We start from the raw sequence: 22,479 nt of genomic DNA on the forward strand, positions 1-22,479 counted from the left end.
AAAGTTCGGCGAGCGAGAGAGGAAGGCTTTAGGTTTTTCTTCGTCCTAATCGGCAGCGGGCTCTCGTGGCATGACATACGTGGACTGCCACGTATGTCATGCTACAATTTCCTGCTACACTTTCATGTTCTCTATCACTACTCTATCATGCAATGGGATCCACATCCATACAATTGAGTATGTCATGTTGAATTTCATGTTACATATTTTATATAGCATATCATTTTTCTTTATATTTAACCCTTGACAGAGAACATCAGCGTTGCTATTTTATGGGGCAACATAATAATATAATAAATATATGAAAGAAAAATGATACGCTATTTGAAAAATGTAACATAAAATTTAACATAACACACTCAACTGCATGGATGTGAGTTTTACTGTATAGATATAGGATCCACTATGAATGTGTTATGTTAAAGTTGGCATGGGAAGCTTAAATAGGATATTTAAAATGTCACAAGGTAGAATTGAATAGGAAAGCTTTATATTTGATTTAATTTATAGAGATATGGTTTTAAACGGTTTTCACTAAATTCTACAAAGCTGATAACCAAGGAAAATGGGTACAAGACATTGATTTGCTACTGGACATTTGGACAGAGGGTTTTCTTTTCGGACACCGACTATATTCGGAAGGTGGATATCTCGACTTATCTTTTAGATATGTCTTTTTGATATGTATGATTTCTGCTAGTGCTATTAGTAATTTTCATGTCTTTTACCACTGCCCTGATATGCTACTACATAGTCATATTGTATGTCTCTCTACCTACTACTTATTTACTTGTCATATTACATATATGTAGTGATATACTGTTTCTTTACTCACATAGATTGGTCATTTTACACGCATTAGTTTTATGCATTATCCTTGCATGATTGTATGCTAGCGATCATCAATTCCTTTGTAATTTTACTATATAGATATAGGATCCACAATGAGTGTGTCATGTTAAATATCATATTATATTTTTCATGTAATCTATCTCAAATATAAATAATTTAAAATTCTATGAGTTTTAAACTTTGACAATAGAGGTGAAAAAGGGTCGCGTAAAATTAAATTTTTCCAAAAACAAACCGATCTGCCGTCTCCTCTCTCTCTCTCTCTCTCGCTTTACCCTTCGCTTCTTCTCTCTAAATTTGGTGACGATTTGAACCGACACAGTTCGTGCTCTCCTTCGTGCTCTCCCTCGCCGATGGCTTCCGATGGCTTTGCCGACAGGAACACTGTGTTTAGGAAGCTCAAATCGAAGCCCGAGAACAAGGTACGCCTGTCCCTTCTCTCTCCTCGCCGTTGATTCCCTTACGTCGCGTTTTATATCGATTTCCTTGCGATTCTGAACGGAAACCGAACGGATCTGGAGGGACCTCTACCTAAGGCTCCAGATCTCGTTGACTCTGATGCGTGTTTATATTTGTTTCACTAGATGTGTTTTGATTGCAACGCGAAGAACCCGACGTGGGCGTCGGTGACGTACGGAATCTTTCTCTGCCTCGATTGCTCCGCCGTTCACCGCAGTCTCGGCGTACACATCAGCTTCGTGAGGTATGGAGACGAATTCGTTGTTGTATTTTTGTTACGAAGGAACAGGCTTGATGTGTTGGTTTTACACTATTGGAATTTTAGATCGGTGTCGGGCTTGTTTTGTTTAGGATTAAACCATCTCATAATGTGATAGTACTAATTTACTTTCGTCATCATCATCTAACATCATCATCAAACGATGCTACTCCCAACTATTTGGGAGGAGGTGACACATATCTTATCTCTCCAATGAACTCTATTTGAGTTTTAAATCATCTATGTTGTGCCAAGAACAATTTTATCTGGCCTCTCTTACGTCTAATTGATTCAACTAATGTAACTATAGAATATGCCATCTTTGAAGATATTCATTTTTTTCCCTATATATTGAAGCTACCAGATTGTGGTTCTCAGATAGCAGTATATTTAATTTTACATTTTCCAATAACCTTATATATTCATGCATTCTCATATTACCTATGCTAACTTTTTGTACGTATTGTTTTCACCTGTTGAACATTGATTTGTAAAATATGATAGGTCATATTTTGGTCTTATAAAATTTTTCTTTTTTAGCTTAACAAATATAGGATGATCACAAGACATGGATGTCAAACTTGGTTGATCCCCATATAGATTGGTCGAGTTGGATTGGGATTGGCAAGAGCTGATTTGATTTTAGCCATATCTCAGGCATGTGTCTGAGGGTTGTCATAAAATGAAATCATGGTCAGGATTTGCAAGATTTTGATGTAAATTGATTGAATCAATGAGATTTTTTTTCTTCTCAAAATCAGCATATTTATCTCTGAGATCTTGTTTGGGAACAAGAAAAGAAAGAGGAGAACCAGGGATGTACCTTTGATTTCATTGTTTCACATCTGAGAAGAAAAGAAGATCCAGCTTTGATAGAAGAGGAAGCGAAGGAAGAGAAGGTTTAGTTTTTGGTCTCCAAGATAAGAGGGAGCACCCAGGAGAAGATATTCCATCTTTGATCAGGGGAAGGACAATGGATACATGTGTTCACTAGGAGGAAAACACTCTGGTTTCTACTTGGAGGAGGAAGGAATATTTCATTACTGTGATAATATATCATTACAGTAATTTAATTAACAGTTAATAGTTTAATAGTGTTAGGCTATTTTCTAGGTAAAATGCTAAATAGTATTAATTATTAGATAATAACAAGATTGAGTGCTGATAATGTGTACGCATGTAATTTATTTTCATTTTAAGTATAGTATCAAAAATTTTACATATTACATATTATCTATTAATCAATATATATAATAAATTTGTTATTAATAAGTAATAAATTTGATAATAGGTAAATGGTGTGATAAAATATTTGACTAACAATAATAATATCAATATTATTTCAGTGCTCTAAAAATATCACATTAAATAAATTTAATCAATAGATAATTATAAATAAATAATTCTGTAGTTATTCAATAAAATTTAGTTGAGTAATGTTAGAAATCATAATATTATTTGTTGTATATTAGGTACCAATTAATGTTTAATTAGTTTTGATAAAAAGAGTTAAAACTGTCTATTTGATTAATACTAGGAATAATAATATCATTAATTTAACAATTACTATTGACAATAATTGAAAATAAATAATAAAATCAATTAATCTTTTAATCAATTTATCTAGAGGATGAATTGAATACTAATAACAAATTATTCATTTTATTATATATATATATATATATATATATATATATATATATATATATATATATATATATATATATATATATATATATCAATAAGAAAAAAAAAGCAGACTCAATAAGAATTACTATTGACATGCTTGATAAGAATTTCAATAAAAAGCAGGAACCAGCTTGATAAAGGAAATAAACAAGTTTCAACAGGCTCAAGTTCGTCTTAGCTCGTTTTCGCTCCTAGTTAAAGATGAAGACTAGTTATTGAGAATTATTTGTTATGCTCCAGTAACTCTAAAACCAGTAACAAGCATGTCATATTGATATAGTTACTAAGTTTTTTTTTTTCTTCTAAATTCCACCATAACAACTATCTTGTGTTTCTTGAATATAATATATCTAATTTATCTAATTCTTTTTATTTGGTTATTTTGACGTGTAATACTTATCATTCTGGTAAACACGATGAAATCTGCCTGTATGTACAAGGTTCTCAGAATTTGCTTTCCCCCCTTTACGTTCTGCCTTCAATATTTTTGGGCATGATGGTGTGGGCATTTGGATAGTATCCGTTCATTGTGGGTGAAATATGTTACTATGTCTTTGAACGTTTGTGTTAAATCCTGTGTGGATTGTTTCAAATATGAATGTACGAAATTTTATATAGCTTCAATGATCATGAATAGATCTACAAACTTGGACTCTTGGGCTCCTGATCAACTGAAGACCATGGCTTTTGGAGGCAACAACCGTGCACAAACTTTCTTTAAACAGCATGGCTGGACAGATGATGGCAAGATTGAAGCCAAATATACATCAAGAGCAGCTGAATTGTATCGGCAGTTGCTTTCAAAGGAGGTTGCTAAGAGCTTTGCAGAGGATACTAGTTTACCTTCTTCACCTGTTTCAGCATCTCAGACACCAAATATCTTGAATGGACTTCCTGAACTTAACCTTGTAGATTCACAGAATAAGGCTACAGATCAGACAATTGAACCTGAAATTCCTCGCTCGCCTAAAGCTCCAATCCGTTCTGCTGTTATTAGTTCTGTCAAGAAGCCCATTGGTGCAAAGAAGACTGGGGGTCTTGGTGTACGGAAGCTTACAACAAAGGTAAACATTAACCTCAATCCTTTAGTTGACCACTAACTTCTCTAATCTTTTGTCCTTGCCGTGAGTATTGATCTTATCTTTATTCTTACTTTAATTTTGCTTATTCTTTTGTTTTTAATAAAGAATCATTGAGTATTCCATCTTTACTTTGCATGAGATTCAACTGTAGTTGAAACATGCTTTTGGGGTATAATGGTGGTGTCCTAACTGTTGTAATCTGTTGACTGCAGCCAAATGAAAATCTTTATGACCAAAAGCCTGAAGAACCTGCACCTGTATCTGCACCAGTCTCTGCTAATTCGAGGACAAGTGGTCAGTCATTTCCCTCTCGGTTTGAATATGTGGAGAACACACTTTCTGCTGAGAGCAGTTCTAGTGGCCCTCAAGTTCTGAGTCATGTTACTCCACCAAAATCTTCTAGTTTCTTTGAAGATTATGGAATGGACAGTGGATTTCAGAAGAAATCTACCTCATCATCAAAAGTGCAGGTATTATGGTTACGACTTTATTCACTTGCTTTGGTTGAATCGAATCTATTCAACCTTGTCTTGGTAGTGATTTGTGAATTCTATAATTTATTTTATGTAAGGGTTACTTAACCAGACGGTGACTTTTATCCCGGGGTAGAGACTCTTATTTTGCATTTTACAAGAGATTGATTTACGAGACTCAAACTCACCTCAAGGTCACATGATAGCAATTTTACTGTTGCACCAAGGCTCCCCTTCAAGGAGTTTGAACGAACAATATATAAATTCGTTAAAGAGATTAGCTATTGGAAATCAAATATAGAATATTCACCATCTTTTCTCAATTTCTAGATTCAAGTGTATGCTGATATTTACTCAACATCTTGCATATGAAGCTTGTTTTAATTATCATGCTGATCAGATTGAAGAAAGTGATGTGGCAAGGCAGAAATTCTCAAATGCAAAATCAATATCATCAGCCCAATTCTTTGGTGATCAAAACAACAATGAGGCTCAAATTTCCCTGGAGAAATTCTCGGTATGTTACTTCATTATCATAAAAAAAAACAGCACTAAGGGATGCTAAGTGGATCATAAAAATGACTTCTTGCACTTGTATTATAGCTTACGCTTGTACAATTGTATGCTGTTGGCATAATGGCTGTTCATAGAGTCAATTAAATCTTCATGTCTCTGACCTACAGAGTTCCTTTAAGCAGTTGATTTAATAGTGCTTTGTTTGTCATTTTATTCCGGATGCCTTGTTAATGCTTTTTCAGTACTGTCCATCAGATTTCTGAGATGTTTGGGAATCAAGATTTGCTGCATATTGTATATTAATCCACTGAAAAGTAATATGATTTGGAGATCCTTTCTCATAATGTACGCAGTCTAGCAAATAGCTAACATCTCTCCCTTAATGTCTTAATTTGTCTTAATCTTTGATTTTGTTTAGTTATTATGCCCACAAATCTAATCCTTAATATGGTTAGTTTAAGCATCATAAGCTTACAAGCACTCTCATTTGGTTTATATGCTTTGTATAGGGGTCTGCATCCATTTCTAGTGCTGATCTGTTTGGTCATGCAAATAATTCTACAGTTGACCTGACTGCTTCAGATCTCATTAACAGAATCTCATTCCAGGTACCTTCTTGATAATGTTTATTATAAGTTGATTGGGTAGCATTCAGCTCGCAAGGAACCATCAAGTTTCATGCTGCCTTGTTATACATTTCTTCTACAAACATTTAACTGATGAGAATTTCCACAATATACTGTCAAATTTTTCATAGTTGTGTGTTTTAAGCAAATAAGCTTTTTTTTTTTCAATATGATTTGCTTTTCTAGGCATCCCAAGATATAACCTCTCTCAAGAGCATTGCTGGTGAGACAGGGAGGAAGTTGACATGCTTAGCTTCGGGTCTCATCAACGACTTCCAGAACAGGATCCTTTGAGCTAACACATCGAACCTACAACTCCAACGTTAGCAGATTCGCTGTGTTTGCCATAGAAATTCCCAAAAGCTTTAATCTTTGCATTTTTTTTTGTTCTTATCCGAGTCGTATAAATAAACTTGGATAGTTTTTCAAACTGCTCGTGATGTATTTGGACCTGGTTAACATATATCACAACCATCTTGAACAAACCCATGTATGTCTGCTGATCTCAGGACGTCTACTTGTGAACTCGGCAAAACAGATCCCTGAAGAAGTTCATTTGTTTCAACTAGTTGTGTAATTATTCAAGAATGCAGTTAGTTTTTATTTGTTAAGGAAGCGGTTGCTTCAGAGATTATGAAAAAAAGGGCAAATTTTTCAGGGAAAAGGAATAATATTTACCATTTTGGTGCAAATACATGATCAACAGATAATATTTACCCTTGGCAAAGCTTTTGAATATGAATTTGTTGGTTCAGCCAGTTAACGACTTTCAACTAATCCTGTTGGCGAACTTAACAAACATTTTCCGGTCTGACCAACCATTCCACATGCACAACCTCTTGGCTGATGAATGGTTGATCTACACAATACAATATGCTACTTGTACCAGCTCCAAACTTCTCTTCTTCCAAAAAAATAATAATAATGATACACTTTCAGATTTACTTTGATATCTAATGAGAAACTTAGATAAAGTTGGATTAATTAAAATTGAATACTTAGATTAAACAAATAATAGATTGGTCAATTTGAAAAATTCCTGCTCTGTTTCCAAAGTCGTTATTGCTTATGACAGCAAGGATCATGAGCAGATTAAGTAGAGGTCATGTGAGCTGGTTTACTCACAAAGATGCCAATACAACTAGTTAATGATCAAGTATTATAATGATGATACCTAATACAACTAGTTAATGATTAAGCATTAAATAATTTTTATTGTAAAATGAGACAATGAATTCAGTAATGGAGTTGAATATTTTATATCAGGTTGAATTTCATCTTTTTTGTTTTTTAATTGTTTTATTAAAACATAACATGCTGTTATTTAGCAAATCATGCATCAGCCTTATTTTTTATATATTATCTTCAATCTAACATAAAATGAGACATCATCTGAAAACCTAAAATAGATACACAAGTATTTTTAGAGTGAAATCCATAAAGTCATTGTTATATTGAATCCACAAATTTAAAATGATAATTTAAAATATAATTTATGTCCACTTAAAGACTCAGTTAATATTTTTATTAATTCTTATGATTATTTTATCAATGTATCATATCATTGGAGCTTTGTTTTTCTAATGAATTGACTGAACACACTGATCTTATCGATTTAGTAAAAAGTAAATTAAAGGGAGTAAATTGGCGTGCATTAGCAATAAACAACTAAACCATAGTCCATAGAGAAGAGAAGGTAGAGAAGGGATAAGAATGGAGGATCCCTGTCATCTCGATAAGAATTCAAACCCCTCTTCCACTTCTTCTCCCTCAAGGCCAAAGCTTTTTCGCTTCCAAACCACTTGTCGCCAACTCTGTTTCGATCGGTGGAGAATTAGCAGAATCGAAAATGGTGGTGGACCAGGAATCCTCTCTGAAAGAGCTCAATCTCAAGAACAAGCCAGTCATGGTGAGGCTTCTGTCAAAGATTGAATTTTTTTTTTTGTTTTCTTTGATTCGAACTAGAAAAATTGGATTTTTTTTTTGGATTGGGAACAGGGAGGAGGTTGGCCGGAGGAAGCGGCGGGGCGGTGGCCCCAGTGGCTGCGGCGGCTGCTGGCCGTCCGGTTCTTCGGGCAATGCGCGCTCCATGCCGACGCGCACCGGAGGGAGTGCAACATGTTCTGCCTCGACTGCGCCGACGGCGCCCTCTGCTCTCTGTGCCTCGCCCACCGCCACCGCGACCACCACACGATCCAGGTTCGGAGAGGGATATTCCCTCATTTCTTCCTTCCTTCGCGTTCGGTACTTCGATTTATGATTCCGACGACGGCGCGGTGATGGATTGACGATGATGATGCAGATTCGGCGGTCATCGTACCACGACGTGATCCGGGTGTCGGAGATCCAGAAGGTGCTCGACATCGCCGGCGTGCAGACCTACATCATCAACAGCGCTCGGATCGTCTTCCTCAACGAGCGTCCCCAACCTAGGCCAGGCAAGGGCGTCGGCAACGCCTGCGAGGCCTGCGACCGGAGCCTCCTCGACTCCTTCTGCTTCTGCTCCCTCGGCTGCAAGGTCCTCTTTTTCCCCAATTCCAAACCCTCATTATCTCATCCACCTCTCGCCCACCAACTGTTCGACGAAATGCTTCCTTAAGGTTGCCGGCACCGGCAAGAAGTCACCACTCGAGAGGCAACCGACGGCGTCGGGATCCGACGACTCATTCGCGAGCTCCAGCCTCGAGAGCGCGAGGACGCAAAGCTTCACCCCCTCAGCCTCGCCGCCGTCCGCCCAGAGGAGGAAGGGCATCCCCCACAGAGCTCCCTTCGGCAGCCTCATCTTCGACTACTAAAGCACCAAATTACAAACACTGCTCGACTGCATTCTGGATATATTCAAACACAAGGTCAACTGCGCTCAGTTCATCTTCATTTACGGAGCCGGAGAAGAGGATCACGATGGAGGACTGCCATTTTCTGGGTCCGATCACGATACCTCGTGATCAATGACGTGTAATAAACTGCTGATCTTCTGCTTCGTTCCCGGACTTGCTCGTTCGAGTTTGCAGAAACCTATGTGATTTTGATCTATTTCCCACTGCGGCAATGCGTCGAACACACGGCATGCATTTGCCATCGTCGGTTGACCATCGCCGTCGAGCCTTCTGCCTCCCGACGGCCGACGAGTGATTGGCCGTTCGCTGTTAAGCCACGTAGCTCGCGGTCGATAGATTCTGTGTCAACGAGAATTAGATTCGCCGGCGGATTTAATCTCAGCCGTTCATATTTTTTTTCTTAAAAAATTTACGTTGTTTGTAAAGACGACACGTGATTATGCAAATGCCCGTACGGAGGAGGGAGGGGGACAGCACATGCCTTTGAAGAAGCGTAAGCGCCCAACTAGTGTTTGTGGAAATGCCCCACAGGCAGGGCAGGGCAGGGCAGGGCAGGTGTTGGGGTGGACCCACAATAAAGTTTGTAAATTGAGAGATCGCATAAATTGAGAGGATGATGACCTTCTTCCCTTTTCTTTTGATGTGGCAAAGTGATAGGCTGAGTAGGAGGGAGAGGCATCTAATTCCCACTTGTATAATTCTATGGATGACTTTCGAGATGGGTGTGGGACAGCCGCATAAATAAGTGCAAGAGATAGATATTCTTTTAAGCTCTTCTAAAGCTCAATGAGTACACATTTTGAAAAGTGTTTACTTTTATAAGGGAGGATAGAAATTGTGTAGAAGTTCTCGGGATTACTACGCGATGATAAAAGATAGAATAAATTTTGTAGACAATGAGAATTCAAATCTCATTCAGAACGCATTATGTATGAGAAGTTTAAAAAATTTATGATGTTAGACTATCCGTCAGTACTCATCTGCATTTCCTTTGTGAGATCGAGTCGATCACTTTCAGAATTAATCGAATCGTAAAAATTAAATATCTAAATTTAAAAAAAATAAAAAAGAGAGAAATTTTATAGAAATGTCTAATTTGCCTCTCTTGCCACAAACAATAGAAGATGGTGCTCGTGAATGACAAAGGTGAGTCTTCATCTTAACCGGTCAAACATAAATAAATAATGCATTTAGTGATTTTTTTCCCTCTTCGTTTCTCTCTCCACGTATAATTGAAACAAAATAGAAGGATAAATAGTGCAGCCATTAAGGCTTAACAGAGATTCTCATGGTATCGCGGTTCAATCATCTACTAGGACATGTATTGATGATGAATTTAATGAAAATTTTGAATTTGACGTTCGTAGGCCAAAGCACCCATGAACGAAAAAAGTCCATAAGTTTGTCTTCACGAGTAGAGTATCGATTTGACATTAGAGGGTTTTATTAGGACGATGAAGATTGCGAGGGTCGATTGTCGATGACTTAACGTTGTGCTTCCGTGATTTACTCTTGGAGATCGATAAAAAATCGTATGTGGAAGTAAGAATTGAACATCTAGGTTATAAAAAATAATGGAAGACAACACCTCTTCTTTGTTATTTTCATAAAAAAATATTTTACATTATTATAGTAGCTATACTACAGCTGTTACAACGTAGTGTAGTAATTATAATTAAGTTGCGGTAGTTTTGAGTGGATATAATTAAGTTGAAGTGATTTTGTTAACTTTGAGGTAATTTTAATTAAGTGATAAGGAATATTTTAATATAATAGTATTTTTATAATGATTTATATCTAAATTAATTAAAGCATCTTTATTTATATACATTACAGTTAGTACAATTGTAGCTGATATAATAATATTAAAATAAGATTATTTTAAAGATGACAAGTAAACTTGAACGTCATTTAGATATATATATATATTTTTTTTTGAAAAAAAAAATAATAAGAAGAAGAAGGGGTGAGCTTTTTATTGTTTTTTTTCCTAAATAAGATGTTAAAGTGTTAAAGTGATCTGATTGGCACATGTCAACTATCTATTAGTTACCTTGCAATCACGTATTTACTTCTGTTTGTAATTGGAAAATTCGTCCCCGGGGCAATGGTGCAATGGTAGGACATCCGAATTGTAACCTAGTGACCCACGATTCGATCTCCAGCTACGGCGCATTTATAGGAATTTTTCTCCAAATAGGGAACGCAATCAAAGGATGCTGGGCATCTGTATTTATAGGAATTTTTCTCCAAATAGGGAACGCAATCAAAGGATGCTGGGCATCTGGATTGATCGCCGTATGCGCTTCTCGATTTATCCTGGTGGTCGGTGGGAAACTCCGTGGAACCGAATATCATTGGCCACCCCAGAGATGTGGCTACTGGGATTATCATTTTTTTTTTGTAATTGGAAAACTCAACAAATAAGTGGGTCTGGAGCCAAATGATGATTTCCCACGTCATAAATAGAGCTATTGTATAAGTCAAATCCATAATAGAGTAGGTTAATTTATTAAAAATTTATGATATGACAGAATAGAACAGACTGATCATCAACTTAGCAGATTAAAAAATTTCTAATCCAATTTAACCCAAGATGAGTTGCAGATTAGACAGTCCAACTTATGAGGTCTGTCAAAAAATTTAAAAAATATTAAAAATAATAAAAATTTTAAATTGAGATTATAGTTTAAATGAATCAAGTTGAAATTTTTAATTTTGGATTAGGATTTAGATGAATCAAGTCCATTAATTCATTGAATTTTTTATTTTAATTTTAAATTTTGAAGAAAAAATTAATAAGTTTTATCAATCCGTGGGGCAACTCAAGTCCGTCGCGGACCGACCCACATGTGTCGTGAATTTAGGTGGATCGATCTATCTGAATCCATCTTAAAATAGATTGATAAAATTTTAATTAAATTTATTTAAATTATTTAATAGGATAGATTAATCTAATAGATTCGATCTAAATTAACGACTCTAATGATAAATGATCACAAACCAAAATAAAAAGACATGCCCCCTTTTTATTGTAATCATGACAAGATTTTTTTTATATCAAAATAACATTCATTCCATCTCAACCCATATTTATTTTTAAAATACTCTTGTTCCAAGTTTTTCTAATAGTTATAATTCATAATTATTATAAACGATCAACACCAGCAGTAACAGTATAGCAGTTATATATAATTCATAATTATTATCATCAATATTATATTATAACATATACTTAATTATTATATAGAGATAGTTCATTTATGATTAACACTGTTTAATTTTATATTATTATCATAGCTATTACATAACGAGATTATAATTATTATACTAAGATTCTAATAAAACAGAGTATTTTTTTTAAAAAAATTGCCCAATGATCAATGATACATTACTTAATTTACTATATTTTACATTTAGTCGAAAATAAAAAGAAATATGACATTTCCTCTCCCTCTGCCTTGATAATTAATATCTTTCAATTTAGACCACACGCATAAAAATCCAAATCTAATATTTTTAAAATGCATAAATCTAATTATTTTATTAAAATAAAATTATAATAATGCCATTAATGAATCAGTTAGCTTGTCTGCACAGTCAATGCATTTGGCGGCCGCCGTCACCTTGCTTGTACCTCCGGAAAAGTTGATCGGTCTTCGCGCTGCGGTAAGCGAAGCAGGCCATGGCGTAGACGAAGACGAGCGCGACCAGCGTGATCACCAGCACCACGTCCGCCTTCCTCCACTCCCTGCGCAGGTCGGCCAGCAACCCGGCCTTGCAGGACGAGCAGGCGTAGCAGAGCGCCGTCTGGTCGTTGCTCCACAGCGCGCAGTCGACGCCGGCGAGCGCGCTGATGGGGCTGATCCAGTACGTCGGGTTCACGAACGTGTACCCGCACGCCGTCGGCGGCTTGCAGCACCCGGACTGCGCGCGCGCAAAGTCTTATATCAACCATGTTAAGTAGATATCGTCGTTCGGTGATGGTCGGAATATTTGAGTACCTGCAGGGGCGTGAGCCTCGCGGCGAAGAAATCCTCGGCCGACCGATACGTCTGGTTCAAATCCGCGCACGCGCTGGTGGAGCTCAAGCACCGGCGGATGCGCTCCCACCTGTGCCGCCCCTCCACTCTCCGCCGGAGCCAGCCGGAGTAGTCCTCCAGCTCGTACTCCGAGTAGGCCCTGTTGGTGGCCGGATGGGCCGAGCCGTTGGCGGTGACGGCGTAGATGAAGATCACGAGCCCCGCGAGAGCGAGAATGAGGAGGAGCATGGCGGCGAGGTGGAGGAGGAGGAGACGCGGGATGCGCCAGAAGGCGCCGACGACGCCGGCGAGGGCGACGACGAGGAGGGCGATACCGAGGACGAGGACGGGCCACTGGAGGAGTTGGACGCAGGAGTCGGGTGTCTGTCCGGCGAGCCAGGCGCCGACGACGATGACGGGGACGGCGAGCAGGACGGAGAGGAAGTTGATGGCGGCGAGGAGCGTGTGGTCGAGAGCCATTATTGTCGATGGGGGAGGTGAGAGGTTGAGTTGGATTAATTAAGAATCGGCGGCGGTTTCTTGTGGCGAAGGGAAGGGAGGAAGATAGCTTGGCTTGAAGGTTCTGTTTCCATGAAGAATTCTTCTTCTTCTTCTCTTTAGCAGCCGGGCATGGGCATGCAGCCATGGCTGATGCTAAAGCGTAAAGGTGATGAAAAGAATTCCTTTTGGCTCTTTGAATCTTAATGAGCTGTTTGTTCCATTCCTGTCTCAAGCTTGGATATTAAATTAAGAGTGTTTCGATGTCCCGTAAAGAAGATTAGCTAGCTGTAAGTGATTGCTTTTGGATAGCTCGATCGATCGAACACATCAACAAAGTGAGAGACGTATACAGAAGTTAGCATTGTGAGAGTAGCTTTTAGGTCTCCTGCGCTGCCAGCTTTCGACTACTCCCTGCACTGCAGTGCAGTGCTGGAACAGAGGAATGGAATATATTCCATGTCCAAAGTCTCGCAATTCGTCCAGAATCAATACCCAACTCTCAGACTCTGAGTTGTGGAATCTTTCGGGTCAAATCTCGATGAAGTCGAGATAATACTTTGCTCCATCATAGTTAAGGCAATACCCTCTTTCATCGTGATCAACTGCAGTTTCCCGATTTACTTTCTCATAAATGATCGTAAAGCTGATCGTGTGAGACCACTAGGATGATGGATTCCACTTTTTGCTGAAGAACTGTGGAATCTACAGCTAGCTATAGTGGGAATGGTTGAGTTCAGGGGCGGCTCAAGCCTCCTAGAGGCCCTAAGGGAATTTCAATAAATTTTTTATATAAAAATAAATTTTCTAGTTTTTTAAGATGCAAAATTATTAATTAAATTTTCATATTCAAGTTTTAATAATAATATTTTTTTTCAATTGATAACATTGCTAAATTATTTAATCTTTTTTGAGACATAGTTGAACGTAAATAAGATTTTATTAATTTTAATTTTAAAAAATTTCTTTCTGCTGAAGCTACACTAACAGGTATGGTAAGTAATATTCTATAAGCTATCCATGCATTATAAAAAGAATTTAATTTGACAGGGAAATGAGGAAGGCGATACCTTTAGGTCTTAACATCATCAAAAAATCTGTAACAAAGACTTTTTATTATGATTCTTCCTCTCCTTGCACCCCTTGTGATGATCTCGAAAATGTTTTGAGGAGAGAAAACAAGCTATCAAATAAGTAAAATATTTGAAGTTGAGTAAAATAGGTTGTTAGGTTAATAAGGAAGGAAGGAGAGGAATATAAAGAAACTAGTAAATTAGAGTTTTGAAAATTAAATAGTATTAAATATATTGGAATCATGCCAAATCTCTACAAAATCAAATGATCATGCAAAATCTTTCTAAAATCCAATAAAAATATTTTAATAATTTTTTATTCTCTTTATATATATATATATATATATAATAATTAATATATAAAAAATATATATAATAATTAAATTTAGGGCCCTAGGCATAGGCCTTAATAGCCTATGCCTAAAGCCTTAAGTTGATTATAGTTGGATAGATATATTACAATAGATAAGGATTGAATTTCGACGAAGTCGTGATAATGCCATTTCTGTAGTGATCAATTACAACTTCTCGATTTATTTCCTCATAGATGATCGTGAGACTGACCATGTAAAACTATTAGAATGACGAATTTTATTTTTTACTATAGTACTATTGTTAGTTGCAGATTGGTGGACTATATTAGACACTGTCTCATGGAGAGTCACTTCTACCTATGTAAAGAAGAATTTTTTTTTCTTTTTTAATTCAGATCTCCAATTTGAAAAAAGAAAAAATTTCATCATCGACCATTCAAATAAATTCAAAAGTATGAATAATACATCGCTTTGCAACCAACATCTTAAAATTATCATAATTAATGATTAATAGATATCTAATAAACTACGGAACTCTTCCCCCGCGTGGTAGTCCGGGGGTGGGATTGGCTTTTTGTGGTCGAAGATGGCGGCCTTAATTAGCTTTATCTTCTTCCCCTTAGCTTTAATTTATTCCTCCTTGACCCATGCACTTTCTCTTTCTTTCGTGTCTCTCGCTCATCGACTACATGTGCCTCTTTCTCCTCATATCTACCTCTTCCAGTTAATTAATTTTGTGCAGAATATTTTCCAAAAACAAAAATCATCTATGAGAAAACTATTTTTTGTGCAGTTAAGGAAATATTTTTCCGACAGAAAATTAAAAGGAGGACATTTTTAATTACTACCGTTAAAAAATATTTCTTTTTAGAAAAATTATTAAAAATAGATGTTTTATTCTAATGGCCTTCTAAATTTATTTCACGTACGGCTTTGATCTATATCCTTTTAGAACAGTTTTGATCAAAATTATTTTAGTTTAAAATATAATAGTTGTGATCAAAATTAAATTAAAAATACTTCAAGATGGTGACTGAAAAAGCTTCTAATTGTCTCCCAAGCTACGGTGTAGTGGGTTCATTCAAAAGAATATTTTTCTCGTGTGAGATCAAAAGAGCACCTCTTATTAAAAAGTATACTTTAAAAAAAAAAATCAAAAATAAATATTTCATCCATAATTTAATATCTAAAATACTAGCTTCTCTTAATTTTAATCAAAATTACATCACCTTAAAACAATTTTGATCAAAACTGAATCAAAATTATTCTTAATTAAGTACGTAGAGCAACTTCAACTAAAATGAGATCAAATTTACTCCAAAATGAAATTTTGGTCAAAGCTACTTCAAAATGAATCATAGAAAAGTATTTTAAAATTTAAATTATCCAAAGAGCACTATTTGATAAAAATTTAAAAGAGAAATATCTTCTTTTGATAAAACTTGCATGATGCATCAAGCCATCTTCTTCTCTATTGCCTACTTTCTTTGTCATTTTTAAATTTACTTGATGGATAAAATAATTAAGATTTAAAATCCATGACCTATGCAACATTTGAATAATTAGTGATCACTTTTTAAATTTACTTAATGGATAAAATATAAGACTGTACCGTCTATTTTAAAATTAGTTGATGTAAATTGGATATCTAATAGGAAAAAAAATTGAGAGAAACCTCTCTTACCAACTATCTTTTTTTTCCAAATGTTTGTTGTTTACCCCCTTTAGTTTAATCTTAATTGTTTACTTAAATTATTGATCTCATGGAATATTTGTTGAATATGATTTTAATTGATTTAATGAAATCGTAACAACTATCATTAATTTTTTATATCAAAAGTGATCAACAACATGCTCAAAAAAATAATAAAAAGAATATTAAAAGCATAATAATACCCATTTATTATAAAATTGATTTTTTTTAACTATTCACAACAATTGATGGGATGAAATAGTATTTTCGAGAAATAGCAAAGTAGCTTGGTAAAAATATAAAGCATAATGCATCTTTTTTTAATATTTAGTAAAAAAAAAACACTCTTAAATTTGTTTGATAAAATGTCACGGCCACCAACTCTTAATGGTGTTTAAGCAAAACAGGGGATACCTTAGTCGACCAACCAGCATTTCCCACGTATATAGACAATTGGCACAGGAAAGAAGGGAGATGGTAGATAAAGTTGCTCAGCTGCCTCTTCCTCCCTACTTTGCTTTGATGCCAAGCCAATTGGATTCCTTCTTTCTCGCAAAACAACAGCAAGATCTTGATAATTTATCTCGATTTTCTCTAAAAAGGTAGTTCTTTTGATTCAACCACTGCCTTTTTCTGCTCAGGGAGTAGTATTTTGCAGCAATCGGGGAGCAGGGAGCTTCTCTGCTCTCTGTGATTGCATTCATGGCCGCCGCCGGCGACAACCAGCAGACCTGGGTGCCCTACGTGCCGACGAGGGACTGCTCCATGGGCTTCTGCAGCATCTACTGCCCGCAGTGGTGCTACGTCATCTTCCCGCCGCCTCCGCCCTCGGAGTTCTCCGACGACGGCTCCGGCGTCACCTTCTCCCCCCTGGTCATCGCCATCATCGGCGTGCTCGCTGGCGCCCTCCTCCTCATCTGCTACTACACCGTCGTGTCCAAGTACTGTGGAGGCTTCCGGTCGGTGCGCCGGTGGCTCAACCCCCCGGGGGCCGCCGGCAACAGCCTCGATCTCCCCGGCGGACGGCCGCGCCGCAGCGAGGCCGGGTGGCCACAGGACTCGCCGGCGAACGGCGTCGACGAGGCGTTGATAAGAAAGATCGCGGTGCACAAGTACCGGCGGGGGGACGGCGTGGTGCAGAGTGCCGATTGCTCCGTTTGCCTCAGCGAGTTCCGGGAGGAGGAGAGCCTGCGGCTGCTGCCCAAGTGCGGCCACGCCTTCCATCTCCAGTGCATCGATACGTGGTTGCGGTCGCACTCCAACTGTCCGCTCTGCCGAGCCAGTATTAACATTCCCCTACATCCGCCGCCGCCGCCGCCGCCGCAGCCTCCGGTGGCTGCGACGGCGGAACGGGTGGTCCTGGAGGCGCCGGGAAGTGACGAGATGGCGATAGTCGTGGAGGAGAGAGTGCAAGAAGAAGAAAGGCGGGAGCTTGGAAAGCACGCGCCCCAAATTACGGCCGAGCAGAGCCGGCACAGCAAAGTCGATATCAGGGAGGACGACGACGAGGAGGAGGAAGAAGAAAATGATCGGCGACCGATAAGGCGATCGTTCTCGACTGAAAACGCGTCGAACCAAGACAAGGTTTCAATCGCAGACGTCCTGCAGATGCGAACGGAGGACGAGGCGTCGTCGGCCGCGGCCGCTGGCACCAGCACGTCGGCGCACGGTAACGACGGCCGCCGAAACAGAGCACCGCATGGCGCCGCGAGCAGATCGCTCCCCAGTGGCAGATTCTGCTAATTCCAACTTAATAATTCTCGAATTACTTGGTTGAATTCATGAATCCCTAAAGAATTTTTCCCAGGCAAAAGAATCCAATCCGAAAGAATTCAACAAGTGTCTCTTTTTTTCCAGTTCTTTCTTTCTTTCTTTCTTTCTATTGCTAATAATTCAACAAAGAAACAGAGCAAGCCAAAGTTCTCCTCGTCGCCATCGCCATTGGAGTCTTTTCTTCAGGGCCACGAGTCAGCTTTCGGTGGGTTTGACAAATCTGCAGGGACGACGCCATTGACGCAACTGGCAAATGGATCTTTTGCGAAAGGGAGGGTGGTTTAGAAGACTGTACTGTAACCGAGAATTGGAGGTTGGGAGAGTGTCGTTGTCGATTTAGGTTGGAGGAGGAAGGAGAGTTGGCAAGTGATTCAAAGAAGGTGGATTAAAAAAAATCAAGATAAGGTTTGGAGAATGGCGAACGGAGGAAGATGATGACAAATCTTTTGATCAGTAGGTGGTGTAGGTTGAGACGTCGCCCCAGAAGAAGAGCTAATCATAGAGTGTGTGTGTGTGTTTTTCTTTTTCTCAAATTATTAGTATTGATAAAAAAAATGAAAAAGGTGCTCCTTTGGTTATCATCAAAAGCACATTATTTCATGTTTGAGAAAAAAATTCAACCGGTTTGATTTCCAAATTTTTTTAAAAATGAGATTCATCTCATCTTTTATCATCATACTATATTATAGTCCTAGAATTAGAGTTCGAGCTCCCGAAACATAGCTGAGTTGATTACGATACAACAGAATTACAGAAGAGAACAAGGATTCAAATCTTGACAAAGCCAGATAATACTCTCCTGCGTCATGATCAACTGTAGTTTCTCGATTTACCTCCTCACAGATAATCGTGAAACCGATCGTGTGGGACCGCTAAAGTGACACACTCCACCTTGAGCAGAAATAGAGTTGGAGTTTGAAGTCAAAAAAAATATCCTCTTCCTTAACCGATCATGTGAAACTGATGAAATGACGGATCATGATCCTCCAATGTCTTGATCCTATTTAGAAATCCTTCCATGTAATAATTTTAAAGACAATATAAGATGAGCATTTTGGTAATAGCAATGTTGTCTTTGTACAATCATTTGTATAGTTTCTTGTGCATACTCATGCACACCCCCACAAAGTAGCTGAGTTAGTACTCGAGTGATAGATTTACAACATGAAATAAAATTCGAATTCCCACATATACATACTTTTGAAAAATTAATTCCTCCCACCTAAGAGGTTGCTCGATACCGTGATTTATCTTCTTCGTGCAGGTTTACCGTGGCCAGAGAATTAGAGTCTGATGCCTTGATTCCGCTCATATTGACGCTCATCGTGTTTCCTGCCATTTGCTTGCTTGTGCTGTACTATGGGGAGTAAATTTTGGGACATCATTTAGGCATCTTCGGAATAAGACTACTAGGTCATTTAGGCATCTTGTGCCGAAGCACCTCTAGATCATTTTACTAGACAACACAGTCTCAATATGATGCTGTACCTGCGCGAAGAGTAAGTATGATCCTACTGAACTGAACTATCTACAAGATCTAAGGTGTAATGGCCAAGTCTTCCAGTTCTATAAAGCTTTAGTAATTTTGTAGCAACTGTGCTATGTCTGTGCGCACTTGACTCTAGAGAAACTTTAAGAGGCTCTTGCAATGCTTTAATCTGAGATTCGATCAATCTCTCCATGTCACATTCATTTTCCAAACCTCCCTCAAACGATGATATGCAATCGAAAAGGGTTTGACGAACATCTTTGACAATGAAATCCTGCACAGAATCCTAATCGTCAAGTTCTGCATGTTGGACGAACACAACCATGCGAAACAAAAGTAGAGGGATGAAAGTAACATATATTAATATGCTCCTGATTTTATGATAAACTTTGGATCTGCTGACCTGTGTAAAATCTGAAGCATATTGCCCCTTTCTTCTATGTTTCTCTAAGCTACCAGGCATGCTATCTGTAGTATCCTTCGGCGTTGCCCATCGTTTGTATTCTTCAGACAAGTTTAGAATAGCCAGAAAATACCGAGCGAGTTCATGCTCATCCAATAGATTATCCTTGATAGCTCCTGTTGTGGAGAGAGATAAGAAATGTACTGATCCAGCAAGGAACAGAAAACAAGATAGAAGTTCAGGCAGCTTCAAACCTGTCAAGGCTAGTTTAGCGCCTGAATGATAGTGAGCAATTTCAGGTCGAAGAATACCAGGTGTATCCAATACGTAGAGGTTGGGATGGCTTCCAAACTGTAAAGACCATGTTTCAAATTGTTGAAAATGGAAACTAATATCATAAGGTCTACATGAAAGAAAAAAACAAGGGCATACCATTATTATCATTGTTTTAGCAACTTGAATGAGATTGACCTTAGATTTAAACCGCATATTGACCTTAGATTTAAACCACATATTGACCTTAGAATTTTCTTGGATTAGACTCTACTAGGTGAACCATGAATATAGGGTAAGATATATCAACTATCTTGATTAATCAATCTACTCATTCAATTTGTTAACGGTTTAGATGGATGTGGATATAGTTATTTTATTTGGGTTTTTTGAGTTGCATTTCAATTACTCAGCATACTTGAAAAGTATACAGTGTCAACTTGTGATTGATATGGACCAACATAGATGCTACCTAAAGCACTCAAGATCTTATTTAATCTCGAATTTGAAAATGTTTGGTGTGATATTCATTAATGAAATGATTTATTTGACTACGATGTCAAGGAAGAACCACATCGTTTTGTCCCCACCAAGTGCCACCTATGAACATACGGCAGAGGAACTAGACTAGCATCATCAACACTAGTCCTACGAAGAATGCCTCAGTGATGGAGTAAGATGCTTATGGATTATGTCAGCACCATGGCGAGCATCATGAAGCTGAGAAGGAAGCAAACCTAGAAGTCATTGATTAGTTGGCCATCTGGGATCCTCTATAGCAACCGACGCATCATCGGTCAGACACAAACGAAGCAGAAGTTCATGAAGGCAAACCCAAAGAGGGTGATTTAGAGAGATAACAACTCCGAGAGGTCAAGCGTGAGGGTGAAGAGGGTCCACACGATGGCGTTGTTAGCCATGGTGGCGGAGATGAACATGTGACCAATCTTTGAGTTGAGCAGTTTGGTCTTAGCGAGGATTTGGGCAAGGACGGGGCAAGCGATGACAGAGTTGAGAAAGAGCAAGCACAATATTCATTGCATACCTTGCGAGAAGAAGTTCCGTAGGGCGAGGACGGTGGCAGAACTGATGCCAAAGGTGAGGATGGTGCTGACTGTTCTAATGACGATGACCGTCTGTCCTGACCTTTGCATCACTTCATTGTCCTGATGCTGACAAGGAAGATGACAGATTCATCAAACATAGCAAAGAAATCTGTTGGAGTCCAACTTGCTTAAATTGATGGGCATTCTTTGTGGCAATCCGTGGGTTGATGGTGGTTGGAAAAAAAAGAAGAAGTGATCTAATACCATGTTGAAATTGTTAGGACCGATGAAATAAATATATCTCCACAATGAAGAATATTGTCTACTTTGGATCTAAGTCCTCATTATTTTATTTTTGGGCTCTATCCAAAGGTCTCATACCAATCCTCCCCTCAAACAAAGGACCAATCCTTCCCTCAAATAAAAGACCAATGGAAGCCCCTACCAACATCCCATGGTCCGAGCCTCCCTACCTTCTTTGTTTATTCCTGAGAGTCCCCATATGGCTCCATCTCCCCTACCTCCTTCGTTTATTCCTGAGGGTATGACTCTGATACTAATTGTTAAGACCGATAGAATCAACATATCTTCATAATGGTATTATATTGTCTACTTTAGGACTAAGCCCTCATGATTTTATTTTTGACTTTACTCAAAAAATCTCATACCAAGATATCTTCCATCTTATAAACACATTATTTTTTCATATATTTTAAATGTGAGACTTTGATTATATTCCAACAAAAATAGATAGAGATAAAAATAAAGAATAAAAAGAAAAGTAAAGAGAAGATAATTGCTTCAAGGCTAACAAACCTATTTATACATATTCCTAAAATAATATATGAAAATATAATAATAATTAAGGTAATATATCATGATAAACATGGTAATAATAAATATGATTGAGATTGTAGTCTAAATATGATTTGTAATCAGTAATTTGAATTCAATTTTTTATTCTTATATGGGTTGTCATCTTTATTCTTATTACCATCTTTATCCTTATTATTTTGTATTTTGATGGTGTTCTTCCTTACCCGCTTAAGATCCTTCTCTCTTTATTCCTTCAAATCTGCGATGATATCTGTTTTTTGATGGG

General features: G+C 37.8%; 5 protein-coding genes across 5 annotated transcripts; 3 read left to right on the plus strand and 2 right to left on the minus strand.

The window, feature by feature from the left end:
• The first annotated feature begins 1,139 nt into the window (after positions 1 to 1,139).
• Positions 1,140 to 6,588, plus strand: LOC141844126 (putative ADP-ribosylation factor GTPase-activating protein AGD8). The gene is made up of 7 exons (XM_074732132.1): positions 1,140 to 1,274; positions 1,437 to 1,555; positions 3,897 to 4,323; positions 4,554 to 4,811; positions 5,215 to 5,331; positions 5,840 to 5,938; positions 6,143 to 6,588. Exons 1-7 carry the CDS (start codon positions 1,206 to 1,208, stop codon positions 6,248 to 6,250), a joined length of 1,197 nt encoding a protein of 398 aa, XP_074588233.1. The 5' UTR covers positions 1,140 to 1,205; the 3' UTR covers positions 6,251 to 6,588.
• Positions 6,589 to 7,710: 1,122 nt separating this feature from the next.
• On the plus strand, positions 7,711 to 8,939 carry LOC141844177 (protein RGF1 INDUCIBLE TRANSCRIPTION FACTOR 1-like). Its single transcript, XM_074732208.1, has 4 exons — positions 7,711 to 7,865; positions 7,955 to 8,155; positions 8,259 to 8,474; positions 8,557 to 8,939. The coding sequence occupies exons 1-4, from the start codon at positions 7,806 to 7,808 to the stop codon at positions 8,749 to 8,751; spliced, it is 672 nt and encodes a 223-aa protein (XP_074588309.1). The 5' UTR covers positions 7,711 to 7,805; the 3' UTR covers positions 8,752 to 8,939.
• A 3,351-nt stretch (positions 8,940 to 12,290) lies between these two features.
• LOC141844560 (protein TORNADO 2-like) lies at positions 12,291 to 13,365 on the minus strand. Its single transcript, XM_074732597.1, has 2 exons — positions 12,798 to 13,365; positions 12,291 to 12,720 (listed from the first exon to the last, which is right to left on the minus strand). The coding sequence occupies exons 1-2, from the start codon at positions 13,293 to 13,295 to the stop codon at positions 12,394 to 12,396; spliced, it is 825 nt and encodes a 274-aa protein (XP_074588698.1). The 5' UTR covers positions 13,296 to 13,365; the 3' UTR covers positions 12,291 to 12,393.
• A 3,557-nt stretch (positions 13,366 to 16,922) lies between these two features.
• Positions 16,923 to 18,677, plus strand: LOC141843736 (E3 ubiquitin-protein ligase Os04g0590900-like). Its single transcript, XM_074731761.1, has one exon. It carries the CDS (start codon positions 17,096 to 17,098, stop codon positions 18,134 to 18,136), a length of 1,041 nt encoding a protein of 346 aa, XP_074587862.1. The 5' UTR covers positions 16,923 to 17,095; the 3' UTR covers positions 18,137 to 18,677.
• A 530-nt stretch (positions 18,678 to 19,207) lies between these two features.
• Positions 19,208 to 21,485, minus strand: LOC141843901 (DAR GTPase 2, mitochondrial-like). Its single transcript, XM_074731924.1, has 5 exons — positions 21,377 to 21,485; positions 20,993 to 21,068; positions 20,313 to 20,461; positions 20,059 to 20,234; positions 19,208 to 19,929 (listed from the first exon to the last, which is right to left on the minus strand). Exons 1-5 carry the CDS (start codon positions 21,483 to 21,485, stop codon positions 19,678 to 19,680), a joined length of 762 nt encoding a protein of 253 aa, XP_074588025.1. The 3' UTR covers positions 19,208 to 19,677.
• Between the last annotated feature and the right edge of the window lie 994 nt (positions 21,486 to 22,479).

The sequence above is a fragment of the Curcuma longa genome, chromosome 13 (genome assembly GCF_044706935.1).
Source record: "Curcuma longa cultivar G26 ecotype Majalengka, Jawa Barat chromosome 13, ITB_CL_G26_1.1, whole genome shotgun sequence".
NCBI classification, from domain to species: Eukaryota; Viridiplantae; Streptophyta; class Magnoliopsida; order Zingiberales; family Zingiberaceae; genus Curcuma; species Curcuma longa.